General features: G+C 51.0%; 1 protein-coding gene across 1 annotated transcript; it reads right to left on the minus strand.

Moving 5' to 3' along the window:
- Window positions 1-1,978: 1,978 nt before the first annotated feature.
- Window positions 1,979-24,978, minus strand: SLC6A4 (solute carrier family 6 member 4). The gene is made up of 13 exons (XM_038759326.1): window positions 24,488-24,978; window positions 22,393-22,527; window positions 21,365-21,584; window positions 20,254-20,392; window positions 17,347-17,481; window positions 16,051-16,154; window positions 14,321-14,448; window positions 12,302-12,414; window positions 12,067-12,198; window positions 10,352-10,451; window positions 8,875-8,975; window positions 6,002-6,169; window positions 1,979-2,751 (listed from the first exon to the last, which is right to left on the minus strand). The coding sequence occupies exons 1-13, from the start codon at window positions 24,897-24,899 to the stop codon at window positions 2,677-2,679; spliced, it is 1,962 nt and encodes a 653-aa protein (XP_038615254.1). The 5' UTR covers window positions 24,900-24,978; the 3' UTR covers window positions 1,979-2,676.
- Between the last annotated feature and the right edge of the window lie 10 nt (window positions 24,979-24,988).

Consider the following 24,988-nt stretch of genomic DNA (forward strand, 5'->3'; position numbering starts at 1 on the left):
TCAAAAGTCAGAAAAGTTGAATTTTAATTCTTAAATGGACAATTTTCACTTTTACCTTAGCATTATATTTGACTTGAGGATTTTTGAAAGACTTTTTAAAAGGTGTTTTTCGGCAGCGTTCATGACATTTCCCTTTAAGAAATCGTCTCCAGAAGCTACTTTTGTTCTCAAGCACAATGAGTTTCTGAAAGTCCGGGCCATTTTCTGGTGGATCAGTTAAAAGGGTTTGGCAAAAGAATGAGGAACAGATCACAAAAATCTGTCTCTGATTTTCCGCAACCCAGTGAAAATGTCCCTGCAAAGTGTGCAGACCTGCGGTCACCCTGCTTGCCCTGTGGTCAAGAAGTATGTTCAGAATTAACCTGTCACTCCACTGGACTCTGCTAATCTTCTCTTAGACTGCAGCCTTCTCCCAGCCAAGAGTATTAGTGGATGGCTTCTCATTTCGAGGTTCCAGACTGGGTGAGTTGGGGAAGATATTCCAAGGATGGAGGGTTCTCTTTCCCTGTATCCTTCCATATGCTGCAGGCCCTTCTCCCCATGCCCTGGCCTCACATAGGTTTAGCTGCTCCTGCTGCAGGTTTCTCACAGCCCATCTCAGCTCATCTCCACATTCCTTAGTCGTTACTGCTCTACCACCACATGGGCTGTCTCGTCTTGGGTTCCATTTGTTCGATAAACTGGAGACGGTGTAAGTGATTCGCCTCAGCCGCCTCAAAGTTTTCTTCCTTTCTCCAGATGCTGCGTAGGGATTGCCAGGAGAGCATCGGCTTACCGGGTCCTGTACGTGGTTTGATGACAGCAGGTAACCCCCAAGATAGTAAGTGCTATTTTCTTGCAAGGAACCCCAGAGGATTTTGTGGGGAGGGGAATTTTGTGATCGTCCAATGCCACCTTCTACTTAGGGCCACCCACCTCGGCACTGTACAAGCAAGAAAAAGGTTGGGAAGGAAAGAGGTGAGACAAGAACGATACAGTGCTGAAAGACCATTCCTGGTCCCCGCGACTCATTACCCTCCCACTTTTCCTGTTGCGGTGCAGACCTGAGCCAACTCGTGATGAGCAGAAATGGGGGCTAGAAGCAGGTGAAGGGAGGAGGAGAGCAAGGAAACTAGGAGACGACCTTCCCTCCCCCACCATGATTCGCTGCCATGGGTTATAAAGCTAAGGTCCAGATCAAATCAGGGCTTGGCTAAATGAGGGACTCTCCCTGCGCTGAAGCTTTGGGAACTCAGTTCCATTTGTACAGAGTCCTTGATGCTTTCTGGATCGATTGAGTGGTGTGTCTAGAGTTAAGGTCTCTTCTGGTTGTCAGTGAGGATGTTTCGTCTCTCCTTTTACTTGCGTTCCAACTTGCCAGAGTCCCTTTCTTGTTCTAGTAGACTGGGAAGCATGGGCTGGCTGAGAAAAGACAGGCCTGGCCTATGCCAGACTCAGTCATCCCAGGGGCGAAGTGGGGAGAAGGAAAGCCCAGTGACAGATTTGTCAGGTTTTGTCCCTTTCCGTGTCAATCGGCCAAAGCCGTCGTAGAATGGCCTGGTAAACTGCTACATAGTTAAATGCGGGGATGGGTTGCAGAACGTTGTGTTGTCAAACTGGATCATTTACCCCAAAGTTTGCCTTCAGCTCCTCCCTGAAGCACAGAAGGGGAAAAAAACTGATCTGACTGACTGGAGAAATGAGAGATTCAGGCTCATCAAGACAGATCTCAAACTGCAATTTGGAAAAAAAACAGAGCCAGATTTGCCTGTGGAATAGCATCGTGGTTCCGGGGTAAAGGCAACACGGAGAAAGCTGAAGACCACTGGCCAAATACAAAAGAAGAGGCTTAATTCCTTAGGGGATGTAGAGCTTTCAGGTGATGCGCATGTGTGTATAGATTGGCATATGTAAGTGTAAAGATACGTAGCTGCAGGAAAATAATGAGGAAAGTACATATGGTTTGTAGAGTGCCAAAAGCCATAAGAGGAAAGAGGGATAAAGGAGGCCAATAGGATATGTAATATGGTTAACAGTAGTACAGTCCGTATAAACACCACCCCCGATATTTTCCAGGATAGCTTACTACATCTTCTTCTGCCTACTCCACAGCCACACAAGGGTTGTTAAAAATTTCCAGCTGTAGAGCTGTGTGTATTAGTCATATAATATATGGCTATCAGAACAATGTCCCTGTGTTCTCTGACCCAGGTTATACACTCACTTGACACTGGAACCCTCAGAAAGTACAAACAATATGGTCTGATGCAAATGCTCATATGGAGAAGGTATCGGAGCACTCTCACAGACTCTAATCCCAGCTGCCGAGACATTCCCAACAGTGGTTCACGCCGACTCCTTCACGCATCCGGACGGTAGCAGCTGCCCGCAGCCAAGCACTCAAACACACCCTCGCACTTCCCACGTGGACCAGTTCAGAGGACTGTGAGAAGCTTCTTGGCAATGTCCAGTGGATGACATGGGAAGAAGTGGGTTGGGGGAGAGGGAGACTGAAGGCATCTGAATGTGGATCCTCGTGTCCAGGGGCCCGTGGCTCATAGGGTCTGGCCGGGCATTGCCCTCCCATTCCTTGGCTCAGCTGGAAACTCAGTTCATTTGACAGGGGAAGAGGGGCAGGAAGGCAGGGCAGGGAGAGATATACTTAGGAATGCTGTTTTCCATTCCCTCGGCAGCTTGTTAAATGGCATTCATGCGGACATCCCCAAAGGGAATCTCTGTAGCTGTCTCTGGAGTGATACTTCTAAGAATTCGCTGTTATGAAAGGAAAGGACAGAAAACTCTTATTTACAAACAGTAGTAACATTCATCATTGGTATTCAGAGTGAAGACGGAAGGTCCCTAGAATCTACATAGAAGGCCCAGGGGAGGTGTTTTTCTTTTAGAGCACACTAAATTTCCTTAGCAGCGGAGGGCCCTGCCCTGAGCTAAGCACAAGGATTCTTGTTCTGGTGGCTACCAGCAAAGCTTGATCATCATCATCATCATCAATCGTATTTATTGAGTGCTTACTGTGTGCAGAGCACTGTACTAAGCACTTGGGAAGTACAAATTGGCAACATATACAGTCCCTGCCCAACAGTGGGCTCACAGTCTAAAAGGGGGAGACAGAGAACAAAACCAAGCATACTAACAAAATAAAATAGAATAGATATGTACAAGTAAAATAGAGTAATAAATATGTACAAACATATATACAGATAACATCAGTATATATAACTGATAACATCAGATAAATCCTCACTAAACAAGAGGGAGGAAGTGTGGTACAATGGTGCTTGGAAGGAACTGTGAGGGGGCAAAAGGAAGAGTCAGAGAAAGGGAAAATAAAATCAAGAAGGTGTCAAAGAATAAGAGAATAAGTTGATTCTTAATTTATACAGCATTTCTGCAAATTATTTTACAAATAAACTGGGAGTGCCAGTGTGGTCACCATCAACTACAAAGAGGGACTAGCCCAGTCTTAGGAGGAGACTGGGCTTCAAGGTCAATTGAAAACAAACGTGGATTCGTGAATGGGAAACCCTGATTAATTCCAGCATCCAGCTGTCTGGAATGGGCTTGAAAAAGAGGGGCTCTAAGCAGCCTTAACAGATCTTTTGGGAAAATATTGATTCTTTTGTAGCCAAGACCACAGGAGGAGAAACTGAATTAGCAAAGATGCTTCACTTCTCAGCTGAGCCTTAGGTGAGCTCAGCTAAGGTTTATTTTCAGTTTAAGATTGGAAAAATAGAAAATGCCAGGATTATGGTTCTAGCAAAAGATGTACAGCCTTTTCTCCTCTGTGACTATCTACCTATGTATTGGCCTTACTGTGGTGAAATCCTTAACAGGGCCTCTGTATGCAAGAGCCTTTAATAGTCTTTTCCTTGTCCAATTTTTACAAACCTGTTCTTCTGAGTGGTTGTCCTGGAGGTGGGAAGGGGGGATTAGAAAATGTATGTTTGTTATCATGACTTATTTAGTAAATTTTCAAAGTAAATCACCTTAAAGAGCAGGTCCAAAACCACCCCATTAAAGTAACCACAACAGAAGAGGCAGGGGTTGGCCTAAACTGGGGAGAAGAATGAATAAAAAAGCTAAAAGGCCTGCCCTAGGCTCATTCTTATCCAAGGCTTCTAGACTGTGAGCCCGCTGTTGGGTAGGGACTGTCTCTATGTGTTGCCGACTTGTACTTCCCAAGCGCTTCGTACAGTGCTCTGCCCACAGTAAGCGCTCAATAAATACGATTGATTGATTGATAGATTTGACTGAGGCAGGAAGGGGGAATCAGTTCCACAACACCTTCCAGGGAAAAATCCCTGCTGTCTCCAGGTCACTGGGAATAGGACTGGGGATGAGAGTGAGTAATCCAGTAGTTGGAACTCAAACCACATAAGACTCAATAGAGCTGTGTGCCTATCTCTCATTGAGTTTTTTTAACCCAAGAGAATGTTAACCATGGCCTCTCACCCTCCTGATTCAGGGTTCCCGCACTTGATCCTGTCCTAAATCACCATGACTAACAGGTTGCCATTCCAGAAAAGTAACTGCTTGCGGGCTTCACCTTTTGTTGCCCTCCAGAGAGAGTCCTTGGCCCATTGCCAAAAACAAACAACAAAAATCCCCCTGGGGTCTAAACTCCTGCAGGAGGCATCCATCAGCCGTATGAATTCTGGAATTGAGAAATCGGCCCCTCCTGAATTTCTGCCCCGGCACTGAGACCAATACCCTCCGCAAGCAAGTCAACTGCCCTCCAATTGAGTTTCCTCAATGGGAAAGGTGCTGAGAGGAGGCGATCCTCGGGATGAAATAGGGCTAAACCTCTTAGTTGCAACCGAGCTTCTCCAGGTCAGAGATGGGAGAGTTCCCAGGGGCTGAAAGGGCTGAGCCTGCAGATCTCTGCTGCCTGGGAGCGGCAGGGACAACTGCGGCCACAAAGAATGGACGATCCAGTCTCCCCTTCGAATCCTTCCTTCCTGGCCATTAAGGTGCTGAACGGTGAGAGGAAAGCTGAACGGGGACATGGTCAGTAAAGAGGAGGAGGTATCTTAGGGGGGCTTGGGCAAATTTCTCCACTCCATCTGCTATGATAGAAATTGCGTTAGACACTTCATTCAATCGTATTTGAGCGCTTACTTTGTGCACAGCACTTGTTGCACATGGAGCACAAGGGGGTGCTAAGAGACAGTTGATTCACTTGACTTCTGAGTGCTGGGGGTTGGAAGTGAGAGAAGAAACTGAACAAATACCGCTTACCAGTGTTTGTTCAGAGAGTTTTCCAAAATGATACTCATTTGGTCACTAGGAATGGTTCAGGCTCTGCTTTTCTATAAACCCTAACAGTCTGTGTGCCTGGCTTCTTGGAGCAGGTATGGTCAGTTTGAAGCCGAGTGGAGAGGCAGAGGAGCAGGCCAGAGCCGAATTTGAGGAACTGAGCAATACAAACCCCTAGTCTAATCGATCCAGGCCAAAGGTGAATTGCCCCAGCCTGCTCCCTCATTTGCCCACCCCCAACCCACATTCACTAGTCTAATAAGAGTCACAGAGAGGCCTGGGTAACCATGTCCTGTAAATCCAGCATTCCTGAGACTGGAGGTGTAGATTTGGGACATCAGGAAATTCACCTGTTCTTCCTTGAATCGACGTGGCCAAAATGCCCTTCCTCACCCTCTCCCCCTGACAAACAAGACACTTGGAATAACAGTGTGGCTTAGTAGAGAGAACACAAGCCCAGGAGTCAGAAGGACCTGGGTTCTAATCTCAGCTCTGCCACATAGCTGCTGTGTGACCTTGGGCAAGTCACTTTTCTGGGCCTCAGTTCCCTCATCTGTAAAATGGGGATTAAGACTGTGAACCTCATGTAGGACAGGGATTGTTTCCAATCTGATTAACTTGTATCAGTTAATCAGAGACCCTGGAGTCCAGGGTCTTTTGCTACAAGATCTTTTCAGCATCACCCCCGTGCTTGGCATACAGGAAGTGCTTAACAAGTACCATAATTATTGTTATTATTAACTCATACCTCTTTGAATGTTCCCGGAGTGATGACCAACCGATAGATCACATAGATGGGAATGCAGATGAAAGACGAAGTCCCAATGCAGTAACCCAGGATGATGGTCCAAGGGGGATAAGTGTATTCAAAAAGTCGGAGCTGCGGGGGGCTGCTCAGAAAACTGCCGATGATGATCTGGAACAGAAACATCATAGGAATTTAACAAGTGCAAATGTGCACGGCCAATCACAGTAATCTCCCGTAGGGGCCGACGGCATTCTAGAAGTCGGCCAGCTCCCACCCGATAAATGGCGAATTCCCGATTCAACTCAGACCTAGACATCATGGGAGAAGGTAAGGGGACTGGACTGATTCTGCCCGGTGCAGAGGAAGAACTTGGAAACTTGGAGTCTAGGACAAGCTGGCAGAGCTGTTTCCCTTGAGGGCAGAACAAGAGGAGACAGGTTGAAGCTGCAACAGGCGGGATGGGAATTAGAAAGAAGGAATGTTCTGGCAGGGGCAGTTGTTGGGCACTGGAATGAAGGATGGCGTGAGCATGTTTCCAGAGAATTTTAAAATGGCCCAAGGCCGCTGTTGAGGTCTACACCCAATTCCCTGCTCTCGGAATACCTCTCCCTTGCTGCTGTGGGGCAGAGGGGGGACGTTCCTGGGGATCAGAGGGCTGAGCCCTGCCACCCTCAGCAACTGCATCCCCTCTTGCTCCCATTGTTACTGGCTAAAAGGGTGGTGGGTGAGGTTGGGTATATGTGAACCAGATCACTTTCTACTGAAATGTTCAGGACATGTCACCTGACTCCTCAAAAAACTCCAGTAGTTGTCCATCCACCTCTGCATCAAACAACAACTCCTCACCCTTGGCTTCGAAGCACTTCATCACCTTGCCCCCTCCTACCTCATCTTGCTACTCTCCTACTGCAACCCAGCCCACACACTTCACTCTAATGCTAAGCTTCTCACTGTGCCTCTATCTCACCTATCTTACGGCCGACCCCTTGCCCATATCCTGCCTCTGGCCTGAAATGCCCTCCCTCCTCAAATCTTACAATTACTCCCCTCGCCCTTCAAGGCCTTACTGAAGGGACATCTCCTCCAGGAGGCCTTTCCTGACTAAGCCCTCCTTTCCTCTTCTCCCGCTCCCTTCAGCATCACCCTGACTTGCTCCCTTTGCTCTTTCCCCCTCCCAACTCCACTGCACTTATGCACATATCTGTAAATTTATTTATTTGCATTGATGCCTGTCTCCCCCCACCTTTTTAGACTGTAAGCTCTTGGGCAGGGAATGTGTCTATCATATTGTACTCTCCCAAGCACTTAGTACAGTGCTCTACATACAGTAAGTGCTCAATAAGTCGAGTGAATGAATGAACCAGAGAGGGTTCACCTGGCAGAGGGTTGGGTGGGGCAACCCAAGATGCAAATCACATCAGCTCAGTGCACTGCAGGGGAGGGAGGTGGTAATAGAAGCTGAAATATAAGCCCAACCCTGATCCTGATCTCTCTACAGGAAGTTCGGTGAGGTTCCACTTGGAAGGGGCAGACAACCCCACAATTCCCGGGCCTGCCCCCCCTGCTACGGTCCAGGCAGCTGGTTCAAAACCAAAGTGAGTATCATCACCAGAGGGTCCCCGCTACTTCACTTTGCAAGGCAGGAGAGGACCTGGTCTCCTGGAGTCCAGGGTCCCTGCATTACCTTTTGCTACAAGATCTTTTCTCTGGAATTTTACCCAGGACACTTCTGCCATGAGGCATTTCCAGAATAAATGGCTGCCTGCCACAGGTCCTCCTAACCAAAGGAATTATGGAAAGAAAAAGCAGCCTAACTCAATTTTCACTTGAAAATTCAGTGAAATAGTTGGTCAACCCTATTTCCGCAGTGGGCTCCCAGCACCCATTTATGAACTGACATTTTACTTTAGTTTATCGAACGAGCATACATATCAGTTTTGCCTAGAGACTGCTGGGCTATAAACTTATTGCTCTTAATTTAATTTCATTTCATTATTTCAGCCTATAAAGACGACAGTAATGTAAGTGATTTGTGTGATTAAGTGTCTATTTATAGCTTGATTCTCTTTCTGCAGTTAACGAACCAGGGTTTGTTGCACACACATGCATTGTCCCTCCCAACAGTATGGTCCTGAGTTCAGGGAAGATGACTTCAGGTGGGTGTCCTATCCTCAAAACCCCCCATCGCCATTTACTCCGACTTCCTTTCCCCTACCTCCTCCCCCCACAACCCCCACCTCTGCTCTCTGTCTCTCTCAGGCTGCTGCAAGGACAGCTCCTGGCCAAATCAGGGAAACATGGGTTTGGGGAAAAGGTCACTCACGCTCCAGGACTCTGGGTTGACCCCAGGGCCCAGGCAAGCTGACTCTGTCTCAGGCACTTTCTCTTGGGAATTCTGTTTCAATAAAGAGAGGAAGCAAGAAATGGGGCCCCTCCAACCTTCCCAAAACAGAGAAAGGAATTGCCACTTTACCTCAGAAACCACAAAAAGGTCCTGTCTAGGGCTCAGTTAACTGAGCCCAGGAGCTGATGTGTACTCTTGTTAATGATTTCCCTTGGAAAGGGGTAAGGAAGGAGGACGTGATGGAGATCACAAGTCGCCGGCCTCTGTCTGAATAGGTCAAGTCAGTTTTCTGGATAAATTCAGAAAACTTGGGCCTGCTAAAGTATCTTCCTAGGGTAGTCATCCTCCCCTTTCCTTCAGCTCTCCTTTCTTACCGTCTTTCCTACCCGTGAGGCCCCCAGAGGTAAGAGGTCTGAAAAGGGCAATCCCTTTCCTTCACTTGGCTCAACAGTTTGAATCGCCCCAGGCAAGTGGATGGAGGAGATGCCCAAGTGGAAATAGCAGGAAAGAACGAGGAAGGAGAACTCACCAGGAGAAAGATGGGGCTGATGGCTACCCAGCAGATCCTCCAAAACCAGCCCGGGCTGAAGCCAAGCATTTCTTTCACGTCCCTGCAGAACTGGGTGATGCCTACAATATTCAATGGAGAGGGAAGGAGCCATGTCAATGCCATTTCCAGGCCCTGTGGGAGGCCTGGGACCCCCCCAGCAGCCAGGTAATGGGGTGCAAAGCAGCAGGAGGGGTTTGGATTCTTTCTCTGGACCTCAATAGGAGGGTGGCTTTGGGCTGAGACCTTTCTTAGGGATCTCTGCTTAAACCGGTGGGAAGCTCCAGTTTGTGGTGCCATGAAAGAGGGCATACAGGATTGTAACTAGAATTACAGTATCGTTGCCACGCACACTACACGCCATGCTGTGCTAATGTATTGCTTCCCAGAGAGGTTGAATGGGTCCAGGGACTGGAACTGCTCTATCCCCAGATCTTTTGACTGAATCCTCAGCCCCACAGGCTGAGGCTGGTGCTCTCAATCCCAGGGAAAACAGCTGCATGCCCTCGGTGCCAGCCTGGAAACTGTACTGGCAAGGAAGGGGAACACCGATGGGCAGTATTTTCTCTCATCAGTGCAGTGGAAGCTGTCCCCAGAGGCCAGGGAAGCTGGTCAACACTGGTTGACCACTGCTACACCCCAGGCTGTGTTCATGAATTCATCAACGACTCACAGCACATCTGCCCTGATATCAAAACTCCACCAGGGACACCTAGTGAGAAGGATTCTGGCAGTTTATTAGCTCCAAGAGCTCCCCCAAATCCCTTTCAACTCAATTCGGAGAACCAATGTTCCCAAGAAAGTTCATTTTCCTTCCTTTTCCCCCTCTCCCAGTAGCACGTGATTTACAGTCAGCACGATGAGCTCTGACTATTCGTCACTTGCGGTGACCTGTGCAGTAAACAATGTCAGAATTCACCAGCACAGACACCCACCCCGTGGCATCTGTGCAATTAAAATACACCATCCCTGAGGCTGGAGGTTTGCTGTTGGGTTTGCTTGAGGAGGCTGTAGTTGCTGAAATCTGTTCAGATGGTGAAGGTGGCTGTGTTCTCTTGAGCGTGATCAAAGCAAATCATCCCCACCTGAGCCCGAATGTTCTGGTGGAGGCCTCACTCAGTGTGGTCCCTCAAGCTTTCAACAGCAACAATGCTCCACACACGTGGACGGCTGCCAAGTAGAAGCCACAGCCTGCCTGCAAATTCTGGCGGGAAGGAGACAAGCCTGGGGGCGTGGGTGATCCATCCTTGACTGGTCCGTAACCGGTGACCGATTTGGTAAAGGGCCTGGCCATAGATTGATTGTCCAAGGTTGTTTTCTCACCCCCACTAACCCAAGTAGCCTTGGTTTGCCTCTCATGGACAGCACAAGCCCCAGCCCCTTCTGCAGCCTGGAATGGGGCCTGGTTTAGTAAGCCATCGTGGTTGGTGGGGAAGATTGGGGACTGAGGGCTCCTTACCATAGAACCATGCCACCGCGATGGCTTCCAGGAGCACGATGGTGAGCACGGCTGGTCCCGTGGCATATTCTTCAAACAGCTTCACCACATACGCCCCTCCCTGGGAACGAGAGGGCATTTCTGATGAGCTATGCTACCGCCTCTCCGCTTGGGGTTTAGGAAAGCCCAGTCTTGTCCTTTCAGGAATACTTAGGGTTCCCAAATTCAAACCTCCCTGAGGGCAGGTCCTTGGCCTCTGCCACTGGGATTCCTCTCTCTCCTGGCTTCAGCCAGGCCTCCCAACTGTCTCTGACAACCCCTTTCCCTCCCTTCTGTAGGCAGTGAGGTCCAATGGGTGGCAGAGGGAAGTGGCCAGCCCCTGTAAGAGCTCAGCCCTCGGGTCAGGGGTTGGGAAGGTCCTGCGTCGCCCACAATCTGTCCCACCAGGGTAACTCCCATCTTCAAAAAGGACTTCAGATTAGGACCTGGGAATGAGAGACTGCTAGGTCTCACTTCCACACCCACCCCAAATCAGTGGAACTGCGATTTAAGTTTAGGATTAGTGAGCCTTTAGAAGATCACCAGCTGCAGGGAGATGATCTCCTTGCAACTCCCTGCATGCAGGTCTCTCCCCTCTCTGGTCTACACCATTTCACTGCCTGGATCATTTTTCTAAAACATCATTCTGTGCCCACCTCCCCATTTTTCAAAATCCCTCAGTGGTTGCCCATTCCTCCTCATTTCAATGCACTCTGTCTGCAATTTTCCCTTCTACTTATCCACTCTCTTCTTCCACTACACCCCAGCTCACACTCTTCATTCCTCTCAAGCCAACCTATGCACTGTTCCTCATTCTTATAATAATTGCAGAATTTACCGAACACTTATTATGTGTCAAGCACTGCAGTAAGCACTGAGGGAGATAGAAAATAGCCAGCCCACATGTCGCTCACAGTGTAAATGGGAGGGAAACCAGGTATTGAGGTTAGCAGTCCCCTGCTGCTGACCTCTTGTTCGTGCCCTCCCTCCTTCCTGGAATTCCCTCTCCCAACATATCCAGCAGATCATTGCCCTCCTGCTCTCCAAAGTCCCTTTGCCCTGACTTCTACCCCAGGAAGCCTTCCCTTTTTAATTTTTTCCTCTCCCTGTTCGTGTAGTCCCATTATGCCACTGCAGTACTTCTGCCCCATTTAAGTAAATAAAAAGTCCTCTGTAGCATATGTGTACATTGCTCTATTACTTCCTATTTGTAATTTATTTTACTGTCTCTCTTCATAGCTATAGTATAAGCTCCCTGAGGGAAGAGACAATGTCTATTAATTCTACTGTACCCTCAGAAGTGTTTAGTACCGCGCTTTGCACACACTAGATATTTAATATGTGTTGCCGACTTGTACTTCCCAAGTGCTTAGTACAGTGCTCTGCACACAGTAAGCGCTCAATAAATACGATTGATTGATTGATAGGACTGACTGATTTTCCCAGGTTAATCTGGTATCCTTCATCCTACTAAGTGCTACAGGTTTGAGGCTAGAAGGTGCCCGAGGCCGATTACTCTGGTCTCCGGCCTCTCCCCTACCTAATCCATTCATTCGTTTGTCTCTCTGCTGGTAATTTTGGAGGATTTTCTCCCATGGGGCTCAAAGTCCTTTCAAGCTCCTAACCCCTTTCCTTCTCCCTGCCCTCCTCGCCCGGCCCCGAGGAGGACACCCCCGGCCGAGGTGGAGGCTACTCACAAAGGTCAGGGTGGATAACGAGCCCAGGAAGCAGGTGACGATGAGGCCGAGCACAAACCATTCCCGGCGCTTGGCCCAGATGTGTGGAAACTCATCAAGCACAGCTGTAATCACGCCCTCCAGACCTGCAAACTGAGATGCCGGCCCAGGGTCATGGTGGGGGGAAAGGATCCTTCCATTAGGGAGGGGAGAGCTGGCCCTAGCCCACCGTCCCGCCGGCCACCCGCCCACTCACCGTGCTGTCCAGGCCCAGGGTGATCAGCATCAGGAAGAAGATGATGGCGAAGAAGGTGGAAGCCGGCATGTTGGCAATGGCTTCTGCGTAGGTGATGAACAGGAGGCTGGGTCCTGGGGCAGAGGAAGGGGAGTCAGAGGCTGTCTCGTGCTCTGCGGGATCTCTGACTCCCTTCAGGGAGGAGGGGAGAAGGGCTGAGGGTCGCACCACCCTCCCATCTTCCCTCCGAGACATGCCGGGATGGACCCTGGGATGTCTGTTTCCCCAGGAAAACCCTGGTAATTGGTGGTTGCTGGGGCGGCCAGGTGGAGAGGAGACTTTTCTCCCTGTTTTAAAAAAAGCGTCTCTGTTCTCCCAGGTCTGGGCTACATCCACTTAGAACAGTGCTTCGCACATAGTAAGCGCTTAACAAATGCCATCATCATTATTACTATCCACCTGACCGGTGGTTTGGTACAGAGCTTCTCGTACCACCACAACCAGTGCTTCCTGGCCACTGGGAGAACTTTGCCCAGACTCCTTCGGTAGAACCTCTGAAGGGTTTGCTTTACAGAAGGAGGACAAGGGTAATGGGTTTCCTTGTTTGCTTTTGATAACGGTTTGGGGCTCTGGCCTGGGATTCTAATACTAAGAATGAAAATAATCATCGTGGTATTTTGTTAAGCACCCAGTATTTGCCAAGCACTATTTGAAATGCTGGAATAGATACCAGTCCCACATGGGGCTTGTCCTAGGAGCATTTGAAATGCTGGAATAGATACCAGTCCCACATGGGGCTTGTCCTAGGAGCATTTGAAATGCTGGAATAGATACCAGTCCCACATGGGGCTCGCCCTAGGAGGGAGGGAGAACAAGCATTTAATTTTCATTTCTTGGAAGAGGAAACTGAGGTTTGGAGAAGTTACGTGACTTATCCAAGGTCACCCAGGAGGCAGAGCTGGCATAGGAACCCAGGTCCCCTGACTTCCAGAACCAAGCTCTTTCCACTAGACCTCGGTGCTTCCCAAGGTGTTTGTCTCGATAGCCGGCTGAAGGCCCTGGTCAATCAAGCCAGGAAGCAGACCAGGGAAGGGGCATGAGGAGGGGCTTTCACTCTCCCCCAGCTAGTACTGGCTGGAGGCTTATCTTGCCACGCAGGGCTGAGGGACCATGAAGCCAGAAGCCAGAGATTTGCGGAGAGGCTCTCACCCCCTTGTTGCTTCCAAAAGCCTGATGTAAAATTGGCCTGAGTCTAGGGCTGGGGTCTGACCACCCGCCTGAATGTAAAGGGGTTGTTCGCTGTTTGAGTTTGCTAGGTGCCTGCATTTTGAGTTCATTCCTCTGCTCTGCGACCGGCAATTGTTCTCCTTCCTTTTTAAAAATTTTACTTTTCTATGGCATTTGTTAAGCGCTTACTATGCACCAGGCACTGCACTAAGCGCTGGGGTAGATACAGTTAATCAGGGTGGACACAGTCTAAGTCCCACATGGGGCTCACAGTCTTAATCCGTCTCTATATTTTGCCAACTTGTACTTCCCAAGTGCTTAGTACAGTGCTCTGCACACAGTAAGCGCTCAATAAATACAACTGAATGAATTGTATAGATGAGGTAGCTGAGACAGAGAGAAATGGCTTGCCCAAGGTCACAACAGACAAGAATCAGAACCCAGGTCCTTCTGACTTCCAGGCTTGTGCTCTTCCACCTAGGCCACGCTGCTTCTCAATGGCCAGGAGGATGGGGAGAAAATACAGGACAAGGCCCAACTATCCCAAGTGGGACCCTTATTTAACTCCCCCGGCTGATTCCCGTCACCTAAGGGATGTTCTCGCCTCACTTTCAGAACACAAAGTCTGTAAAAGTGTTGGAAAATAATGATCTCAAATTTCTCCACAGCAGCCACCTCCCTCAACAATTTGTCCTTCCCAAGTGCTTAGTACAGTGCTCTGCACATAGTAAGCGCTCAATAAATACGATTGATGATGGTGATGATGACAAGCCCACCCTCGAACACAGGCAAGGAGCGAGAGAAAGAGCCTACCTGTGTCTTTAGCCACCTCGGACACTTCCTCGTTCCTCATCTCGGCCATGTAGCCGAGCACCGTGAAGATGACAAATCCTGACATGAAGCTGGTCATACAGTTCACGGAGCTGGTCACCAGGGCATCTCTGGAGGACAAGGCCCAAGGCAGCTCAAGACCCTGCCCGAGCGAGAGGCCCGGGGGACGTCAGCAGCGGGCCTCCCTGCCCCGTCGGCCTTGGCGCGGACAGGGCAGCCTGGGCTTGTGGAGACCAGCTCCTCCGCCCTCCCCACCCCTGACAGCTAACTCCCTCCACGCTGTCCTGGCCAGCAATGGGCTTGAGTCCCAAAAGGAGAGGATTGGGCAGGATTCTCTCCCGGCACCCTCTAGCTTTCAGCCCATCTCCCTCCTCCAAATCCTAACCAAACTTCTTGAATAGAATAGAATTGTTGCCAACTTGTACTTCCCAAGCGCTTAGTACAGTGCTCTGCACACAGTAAGTGCTCAATAAATGCGATTGATGAATAGATCATCTACACTCACTGCCTCTTCTCCAACTCCAATCTTAATCCCCTAAAATTACTGAGAGTTGTGAATACTTCAGTGCTTATGCACATACCTGAACATATCCTATTAATTAAGCTCTGTCTCCCTTTTTCTCCTTACTATTTGTAATTTACTTTGTCTTTCTCCACCTGTAACTTCCTTGAGCACAAGAATTCAAGGATTGTCCATTATCGTCATCTCAGAAGTGCTTAGTATAGTGCTCTGCACACAGTAGGTGCTCAATAAATACTACTGACTGGCAGCTAAAAGGCACCTGTGCGGAGTAAATCTCACAAGCCCCTGAAGGAGAGTGGGCAGGGATCGTGTCTGCCAACTCTTGTATTGTACTCTCCCAAGTGCTGGGTACAGTGCTCTGCACGTAGTAAGCCCTCAATAAATACCATTGTTGATGATGGTGATGATGAAGTGGCAGAGGAGGGGCAGATGAGAAGGTGCCTTTAAGGCAGCCCCGCTTGCAGTTAGCCAATCCAATTTGGTAGAATAATCCAATTTTGTATCAAATGTACACCCGGAAAGCCAGCAGAGCATGTCAACCCCACATTAGCCGGTCTGAGGTGCACAGACAAGATCAATGTTTGTGGAGCTCCCCAGCAGGATCCCCCACCCCCCCCCCCGCCTCCCCTGACGTCAGTGTGTCAGCCTGATCAACTGGCTGCACTTCAGCCACCACTGACAGGGTGAGGAAGCCCCCAGGGCCATCCCCGGGCCCCGGCAGGACGATGCTGGGGGCAGAAGGGTAGGTGGAGGACTGTGGGGCCTCTCATACCCTTGAGAGCAACAGTCTGTCAGACGGACTCCTGGACCAATGGGGATGCCCCCTCTCTCAGCTACAACACCCCAACTGGACACCCCAACATATCATTTTCAGCCCACTTGGCTACAGTTTGCCCTGCAAGGACCCAGGCAAATTCTATGAAGTTCCGGTAACCGGTCAATGTCTGGAGTATACGGGGTCCTCAATTCTCTTCCCCCTGCCCGCTCCAGAGTCAGCCACGTCAAGCACCCAGAGGGGTCCAGGGCAGACTCGGTTACTGCCCAGCCAGAAGCCTGAGGCCCCCGCACCTCCACAGGGAAGTCAGCCCGGCCCCATCCCCGGCTAGAGGACCAAGCCACCCCCTTTGCCGACATCCTGACGGCGGGGACTCGAGGTTGGGCAACGAACACCTGTGGATGAGACACTCACTGGTAGCAGTTGTTGTTGAACTTGTTGTAGCTGGCAAAAGCCAATAAGACCCCAAAGCCGGGCCCCAAGGAGAAAAAGATCTGAGCTGCAGCGTCCACCCAGACCTGAAACACAGCAGAGGGAGACATCAGAGTCAGGAGAGGAGACCCTGACCCCGTGGCCAGCAACCGCCTCTGTCTTCTTGTGCAGGGACAACAAAGGATCCCCCCCAACCCGCCCCGTGCTGGGTCAGATCCCCATCACTGACACTGAGTTCTTGCTGCCCCATCTTTTCTCTCTTCCCCTGTCAGAATTCCGGCATGGACTCTGTCTGCTTCCCAGGCCTTTCCCGGGGCGGCTTTCTATCCCAGACCCTACCGGAGAACCGGCGGAAGGCCCAGCCCTGGTGCCTACCGAGCTGAGAGGAGCCTCTGCCTGGGGGGGGACACCACAGTCATCCGTGACCTACCCACGTCTGCCCATCCAAGAGGACTGAGCCCAAGCGGGCCTGCGGGTGACTGGCGCAGAGGAGCCGCTCCCTTCCAGCCTGCCATTCTCCTGCTCTATCACTGAGTGCCTGGAGTCCCTGTGCTGGGAAGTAGAGCTATGGCAGGGGTAGGAACACACTTCCTCCAAGAGGCCATGCCCCAGGGCCAACTTGGAAAGGAGAAAAAGGGAGCCACCTACTTAAGCGGTTGCCTGTCCAAATCCTCCAATGGGTGCATTGTGAGTCACGAAACGAACAAGATCAGCTGCCTTTTCTACTTGCCTGGCTAAAGACTCCTCCTCATCCTGGGTAAGTGACCCAGGAAATAAGGCCCGTTTATGATGGTATTTGTTAAGCACTTACTGTGCGCCAAGCACTGTACTAAGTGTCGGGGTAGATACGAGCAAATCAGATTGGACAGAGTCCCTGTCTGCATGGGTTTCACAGTCTTAATCCCCATTTTACAGACGAGGTTGCTGAGGCACAGAGAAGTGAAGGGACTTGCCCTGGTTCCCAGAGCAGACAAATGATAAAGCTGGGATTAGAACCCAGGTCCTTCTGACTCCCAGCCCCATGCTCTATCCACTAGGCCATGCTGCTTTCCTATCTAGTGCTAGGTGCTCAATACTTTGGTCTTGTAACGGTGGAAATTTGAACATCACTTCCTCCTTTACCCTCCTCAAGCCCTGATTTAGCAACCCATCTTCAGGGGGCTGCAGTGTCCCAGGGAGACAGGATAGTCCGTAGCGAAGATGATGGGCTTGCGTGAAATGCCTGCTTTCCAAGTGGTCCTCCTCCTCCTCCTCCCACAGCTGCTTCTGCCAGCTTACCCCAGTCTCCAGGAGTTTCTGCCAGTTGGGCTTCAGGTAGAAGAGGACACCCCTCCAGGCCCCCGGCAGGGTCGCTCCTCGGACGAGCAGGATAAATAGTATGATGTACGGAAATGTAGCCGTCACCCACACCACCTAATAATAAAAATAATAACAACTGTGGTATTAGTTAAGTGCTTACTAGGTGCCAGACACTGTACTAAGCGCTGGAGTAGATACAAGGTAATTGGGTCGGACGCAGTCCCTGGCCCACATGGGGCTCACAGTCTTAATCCCCATTTTACAGATGAAGGAATTTGGGCATAGAGATGAATAATCAGTTAATAATTATCATCATCATCATCAATCGTATTTATTGAGCGCTTACTGTGTGCACAGCACTGTACTAAGCGCTTGGGAAGTACAAGTTGGCAACATCTAGAGACAGTCCCTACCCAACAGTGGGCTCACAGTCTAAAAGCGGGAGACAGAGAACAAAACCAAACATACTAACAAAATAAAATAAATAGAATAGATATGTCCAAGTTAAATAAATAAATAAATAAATAAATAGAGTAATAATTATGGCATTTGCTAAGCGCTGACTATGCGTCAGGCTCTGTTCTAAGTGCTGAGGTAGATACAAAATAGTGAAGGGACCCTCCCCAGGTCACAGAGCAGACAAGTGGCAGAATTAAAACCCAGGTCCCTCTGATTCCCAGGCCCAGGCTCTATCCACTAGACCACGCTGCTTCCCTCTCCATCCCCCTCTCCATTCCCCCATCTTACCTCCTTCCCTTCGCCACAGCACCTGTATATATGTATATATGTTTGTACATATTTATTACTCTATTTATTTATTTATTTTGCCTGTACATATCTATTCTATTTTATTTTGTTAGTATGTTTGGTTTTGTTCTCTGTCTCCCCCTTTTAGACTGTGAGCCCACTGTTGGGTAGGGACTGTCTCTATATGTTGCCAACTTGGACTTCCCAAGCGCTTAGTACAGTGCTCTGCACACAGTAAGCGCTCAATAAATACGATTGATTGATTGATTGATTCCCTGTTGGGAAAAGCCCGTTGAGGAAGAGAGAAAGGCGGGGGCCGCAGTGGGTCAGTGTCGCTGGAAACCTGCCAAACCACCCCCAGCACCTTCAGTTCCGTCCCTCTGAGGCCTGGGTCCCCCCGGACGTCCCCTCTGACCCTGCCAGAAGAAACGTGCTCTAGGTGAAGAGCGGAGTCAAATCAACCAGGCATCCTCTACGAGAACTGTTTTGAACGACGCGATAGTTTTCTACCCGCGGAGCAGCTGCCGGCTGGCTGAGTCTCCCCTGGCTGTTGCCTTGGAAACAGGTCAGGAGTGCTGGGCTAGGCTAGATGGGGCCATTTCCCTGCCCCAAGGCTGGGTCCGGGGCAGCAGCTCCACTTATCTAGGGCCCGGCCTCAGCCAACCAAACCGAGCCCTAGGAATGGGTCGAGGTGAGGTCCACCCCAGAAGGAGGGAAGAGCTCTTTCTACGTGCCACTTGCCCGGTCCCTCTGCGTGCTGGCACCGTGCAGTTCCCCATGAATGTGCAACAGCGCGGCAGGGCCACAGCTGCTCTGGTCCCCTTGGCCCCCGGAGGCCTGAGCTGCTGGGAGGGGATGCGAACCTGAGCTCAGTCCACCTGTCCATGACCCAAATAATAATAATAATGGCATTTATTAAGCTCTTACTATGTGCAAATCACTGTTCTAAGTGCTGGGGAGGTTACAAGGTGATCAGGTTGTCCCTCGGGGGGCTCACAGTCTTAATCCCCATTTTCCAGATGAGGTAACTGAGGCACAGAGAAGTTAAGTGACTTGCCCAAAGTCACACAGCGGACAAGTGGCGGAGCCAGGGTTTGAACCCATGACCTCTGACTCCAAAGCCCGTGCTCTTTCCACTGAGCCACGCTGCTTCTCTTAAATCCCAAATCCCAGATCAAGTCCCCAGGAGCTCGACCTATATATAGACTGTGAGCCTGTTGTTGGGTAGGGACCGTCTCTATATGTTGCCGACTTGTACTTCCCAAGCGCTTAGTACAGTGCCCTGCACACAGTAAGCACTCAATAAATACGATTGAACGAATGAATGAATCCCCACCCAGCCTGACTAGATGGCCGCGGGGGGGTCTCTTCCAGTTTTCGAGACTTGCAGAGAAGGAGACCATGACCATGTCAGGGGAGTGCAGGAAACAGGATAAGTTGGCTCATCTCAACTAAACTCTGATTGATGAAGGCAACTTGAGCAGGGGGGAAATCATTCAATGGAATTTATTTAACGCTTACTATGTGCAGAGCACCTTACTAAGGGCTTGGGAAAACAAAAGAGTGGGCAGACACCTTCCCTGCCCATATTGAACTTATAGGTGGCCCAGCCACCCAAGATGGGCTGTCAACAGCTGCCTGCAGTGCCCCATTTGAATCAAAAGCCTTCCCCCAGTTGGCCCCATCTATCTGCCTATTCTGTCTCCTTGCCAACCCTGCTGCTAGCTCTCTTCCAGCCTTGAAACCTGAGCCCACGTGTGGGACGGCCTCTCTGCTCTGGCCAGCCTTCTCTCCCATTCTGTAAATCACGTTTAAAGCCTCCACCTCCAGGAAGCTTTCCCAATTGGATTTTCATGCTCCTCTACCCTCATCACAGTCCATAGCCCATTCCACCCCCCTCAACTCACTGTTGTCACCAACTGTTTGTATTAACCCACACAGCGTCTTCTCATTTATGATTACTTTATGGTCAGTTGTTTGGCCTCCTGTCAAACTGTGAGCTTCTGGAAGGCAAGGGATAAGTCCACCCCCAAACACCTCTGGACGTCCGCATGGAGTTCCGGCGAACACTCCATCAACACGGATTGACAAGGAGGAGGAGGACTGCCTTGCTACCTTCCCCCCCGCTGCTCTTCTCACCTTGCCAGATGTTTTGACCCCTTTCCAGATGCTGAAGTAGACAATCGTGAAGATGAGCATCAAGCAGAGGGTCAGCTGCCAGCTCACGCCCCCCAGGTCGTGCAGTCCTTCGGACCGATGCACCTGCAGCACGTGGCGGCTGGAAAGAAAGAGAGCAGCCCATCAGGGGAAGCAGGGGGACATCGAGGCGGATGCTGTTATGGTGGAATCACCCGGAGCTCCTGATTCACTCCTGATGCCTCCCAGACCGGTCGCAGGGGAAGGAACAGGAAGGGAAGAGCCGACCATTGTCAGCTCCCGGGGAGGAGTGGAGACAGGAGGACTTGGACTTGCTGACACTCATCCGGAGGGAAGGGCAACCAGCTAATAATAATAATAATGGTACTTATTAAGCGCTTACTATGTGCCACGCACTGTTCTAAGCCCTGGGGTAGATATAAATTAATCAGGTTGGACACAGTCCCTGTCCAAGATGGGACTCTCAGTCTTAATTCCCATTATACAGATGAGGAAACTGAGGCCCAGAGAAGTAAAGTGACTTGCCGAAGGTCACACAGCAGACGTGTGGCACAGTTGGGATTAGAACCCAGGTCCTTCTGACTCCCAGTCCCATACTCTAATAATAATAATAATGGCATTTATTAAGCGCTTACTATGTGCAAAGCACTGTTCTAAGTGTTGGGGAGGTTACAAGGTGATGAGGTTGTCCCACAGGGGGCTAACAGTCTTAATCCCCATTTTACAGATGAGGGAACTGGGGCCCAAGAAGTGAAGTGACTTGCCCAAAGTCACACAGCTGACAATTGGCGGAGCCGGGATTTGAACCCGTGCCCTCTGACTCCAAAGCCCGGGCTCTTTCCCCTGAGCCATGCTGTATTCACTAAGCCAGGCCTGCTTCCTGCTCTCACCCCCAGTGGAAGAAGGGCTGTTGGGAATCTGGCCCCAATCTTCCTGTTCCTCCCCAGACCCCCACTGCCCAGAGCCTCCCTGGCAGTAACACATCCCGCGACCCTGGCAGAAGCCCATCAGGCCCTGGATCCCTCTTAAGAAATGAAGTGCCGGGGCCCGGCCTGCGCTGGCTGGCTGGCTGTCTCCACTTACATGCACTTACGTATAAAATTCTTCAGCGGGAGATTTCGAATGGGGTGTCCAGGTCACGTTGCCATCGGCAAAGTAGTTGGTGCAGTTGCCCGTGTTCCAGGGATTTTTGCAGCTGGTCCACGGCAGTTGATCAGTGAAGGAAGAGATGAGGTAGTAGAGGGCCCAGGCCATGATGGTGTTGTAGTACGAGGCGATGTAGAAGGCGATGATGCAGATGGCATAGCCGATGCCTGGGTGGGCAAGAGGGAAGGAGCACGTGAGCGCTAATCTGTGGACCACCCCCCCGCCCTCTGGCCCAGGAAAGGAAGGGCAGATACACTATCGAGCCTAATGGGGTCCATGGGAACTAAGGCGGTAGAGCCCTAATAGGAACAGAGACTTGAAAGTAGGCCGGGGTCTGGCTTAAGGGCCCCAGTATTGAAGAGAACCAGGGGAAAACCAGAAATGGATCTGGATTCACTTGAGGGCCCGTTCCCTGGGACCACCCCGCTAAGGGCCTGCTGTCCCAGTAGCCCGGGGCACTGCATGTGCAAGGAGCCGCCACCCTCCTGTGCCCGCCAACCCCAAGCTCAAATTCTTGGAATGAGGGGGGGAGAGGATGGCCAGCGACTGGAGGCGTTCAAGTCCGATTAAACCTGGAGGCTCAGGACCCATGGAACCCGCAGACCGGCACGGCCCACGTGGAGCTCTGCCAACGCCTTTGGCGAGCACTAGCCAGAACCAGGCAAGGAAGGAAAATGTAACAGTTAATGGCCTCATGTTCTGGAGACTCAGGGCTGGGCGGGCTTGGGGAGAAAACCCTTGGACAGGGAAGTCTGGCAGTCAGCAAGGCCCCTTTCCAGTACGGAAAACTCTAGGAGGGTTTTTTTTAAAGCCAAACATGGAAACCAGTTTCCTTTTCACTCCTCACTCCCTTATATGGGCTGGTCTCACACCCAAGGCTCAGGCCAGGGCTGGTGCCTGGACCATCCTTGGCATTTATTCCTCCCCCTGAGAGGGGCTCGGGACCCCAGACAGTCCCCAGCTCTTCCCATTTACCTTTGAAAATTGGGCAAATTTTCTTCCATATGGAAATGCAGCCATTCCGGTGGTACTGGCCCAGGGCTAGCTCCATATAGAAGAGAGGGATCCCGCCAAAGATGGCCATGATGGTGTACGGGATGAGGAACGCACCTGCAACCAAGGAGAGGATGGCTCAGTTCACGCAGAGACTCCTCCGGGCTGGTGGGCGGCCGGCTGCGGTGGGACCACCCAAGCCAGGAGCAGGAGGAGCTGAGAACCCCTTCTCCCAGAGCCCCAGAATCTGGTTAGAGTGACCTTTCTGGCTACTCTGTGTGTCCCCCTGCCCCTGTCCTCAAAGACTGCAGGAGGCAAAGAGCGGATACATTTGGGGCTGCTGTTGGAAATACCCCAACAGCCACTATGCCAGGCAGAGGAGGGGACAGAGGGGCTGCATGGTCGGTCTGGATGGGACCGGCTGACTTCTTTTGCACCTACCAGTGTAAATTCACGTTTCCTCGGCATTTTATATACGGGGCTGGGGCAGCTTTGATTGTCCTGACAAAGTATTCCTTCCATAAAGTGCCCTGAGGTGTCTAAGGGTCGGTCCCTTTGTCGGCCTGTTCCAATCTGGCGGGTGGGGCTGGCTGGATCGTGCGGATCCGAGCGACTCCCTGGTGGTGAGTCTGGACCTCAATGGCTCCATCATCCTGGGCTGGGAGGGCTTTATGGCAGGGACGTGGATTGTCATCAGGACAATCCCAGCTGCTCCGACCAACGGTAGAACATTCAGAGCAAAGGTGAATTACCTTCTGAGCGAGATGAAGAGTCTGCCATTTTTTCCCATCCCACGCCCAGGTTCCTCTACATGTTCTGGCTCCACTCTCCACTCCTAGAGGTGGAGCTGGGGGTTCCAGTAAACTCCACCCCTGCAGCCTGAGCATGCTGTCCACCAATTTTCTTTTCATAGTATTTAAGCGCTTACTATGTGCCAGGTATGGTACTAAGCGCTTAGATGTACAATGATCAAGTTGGACAGAGTCCATGTCCCACATGGGGCTTCACGGTCTTAATCCCCGTTTTTGCAGATGAGGTAACAGGCACAGAAGAGTTAAGTGACTTGCCCAAGGCCACACAGCAGACAAGTGGAGGAGCCAGGATTAGTACCCAGGTCCTTTTGACTCCTAGGCCTGGGCTCTATCCATTAGGCCACGCCGCTTCTCTGCCTTCCAAACCACTTTTTCACTCGGGCTTGCCTCTTGCCCCACACCAAATCTTTGTCAGAGTTGCCATCTAAGAGCCCTTCCACAATTCAGCTGCCTCTTGCCTCTCTCCCACTACCAGCAGTCACTGAACCCAAAGAAAAACAGACAACATTCTGTCTGGCCCTAGGGGACTTGAGCGGCATCATGGATTCCAGCCCTGAAAACACCCCTGGGTCCCCCGAGGGCCTCCCCTCCCAAGTCCACCTTACAGGGAGACCTGGAGCTAAGCCCCCATTGGAAGTGAAGTAGGAAGAGGATGAGAAGCAGGGCAGGGGAGAAAAGTGAGGGGTGAACACTCACCTTGCTCTTTTCTGCTCTTGACCACCCCCGCAACAAGCCTCTGCTAAGTAGAGGGGTCACAGTGGTGGTGGAGGTCGGTAGGGCTGGAGGGCCACACCAATGGCTTGCGGTGGGTGGGAAGGCCACTGTCAGGGCTAGGAAAATTTCCAAATGGAATCACCCAGCTCTGACCAGGGGGAGAGAACTGACCCTCGTCTTCACAGAAAACACTCCCCAACCCTGGGCTTCTGGGCCAATTAGGCCAATCAGGAGCGACAATGTTCGATTCTGCAGGGCACTACATCTCCCAGTTCATCAGTACATCAATCAGTCATTTAATGGTATTTATTAAGAGCTTTACTGCATGCAGAGCACTATACCTAAACGCTTGGGAGAGTACACTACAACAGAATTAGCAGACAAGTTCCCTGCCCATACGGAGCTTACACAGGGCAACCAAAAGCCCCCACCCCACTGGCAGCCTGTAATAATAATAATAATGGTATTTATTAAGAGCTTACTATGTGCAAAGCACTGTTCCAAGGTGAGGATCTGTGGGAAAGAGGCCAGTTCAAGCCCCAGGTACTGACCTCCTCCATTCTGGTAACATATATAGGGGAAGCGCCACACGTTGCCCAGGTCCACAGCGTAGCCGATGACCGAGAGGAGGAAGTCCATTTTCTTCCCCCAGGTCTCTCGTTCCTCCTGGTAAGCCTCGGCCCCTGAAGCGACGGCAGTGACGGTGGTGGTGGTGGTGGTGGTGGAAGCCGGGGGGAGCGGGCACTGGGAGTCCTCGCTGGCTCCCACCCCGGTGCCAGGGCTCTGAATGGCCGAGTATCCATTGGAGATCCGGCCTGACTCCGTCTTGCCCCCCTGGCCCACTTGCCCTCTGGGGTCCTGCGCTAGGAGCCCGTTTTCCCGACAGTCTTCCCTGTCCTTACAGGCCGCCGGCTCTTTCTTGGAGTTCAGAGGCGTGGTCTCGGAACCGGACTTCTTCTCCATGCTGCCGGTTAGGAGATGACGCTGATGTCCATCTGCAACCGGTTGGGGTGCGGAGACCCAGCTCTCCAGCTGTTCTTGGTAAGTCCGGG

The sequence above is a fragment of the Tachyglossus aculeatus genome, chromosome 17 (assembly GCF_015852505.1).
Source record: "Tachyglossus aculeatus isolate mTacAcu1 chromosome 17, mTacAcu1.pri, whole genome shotgun sequence".
In the NCBI taxonomy this organism is placed as follows: domain Eukaryota; kingdom Metazoa; phylum Chordata; class Mammalia; order Monotremata; family Tachyglossidae; genus Tachyglossus; species Tachyglossus aculeatus.

Excerpts from the sequence above, each read along its gene's own strand:
- SLC6A4 (XM_038759326.1), bottom strand. The coding sequence starts at position 24,899 with ATGGAGAAGAAGTCCGGTTCCGAGACCACGCCTCTGAACTCCAAGAAA. Across the intron at positions 21,585-22,392 it reads AATTTGCCCAATTTTCAAAG|GCATCGGCTATGCCATCTGC; the intron begins GTAAATGGGAAG and ends TTGCCCACCCAG. Across the intron at positions 17,482-20,253 it reads GGGTCAAAACATCTGGCAAG|GTGGTGTGGGTGACGGCTAC; the intron begins GTGAGAAGAGCA and ends TTTTATTATTAG.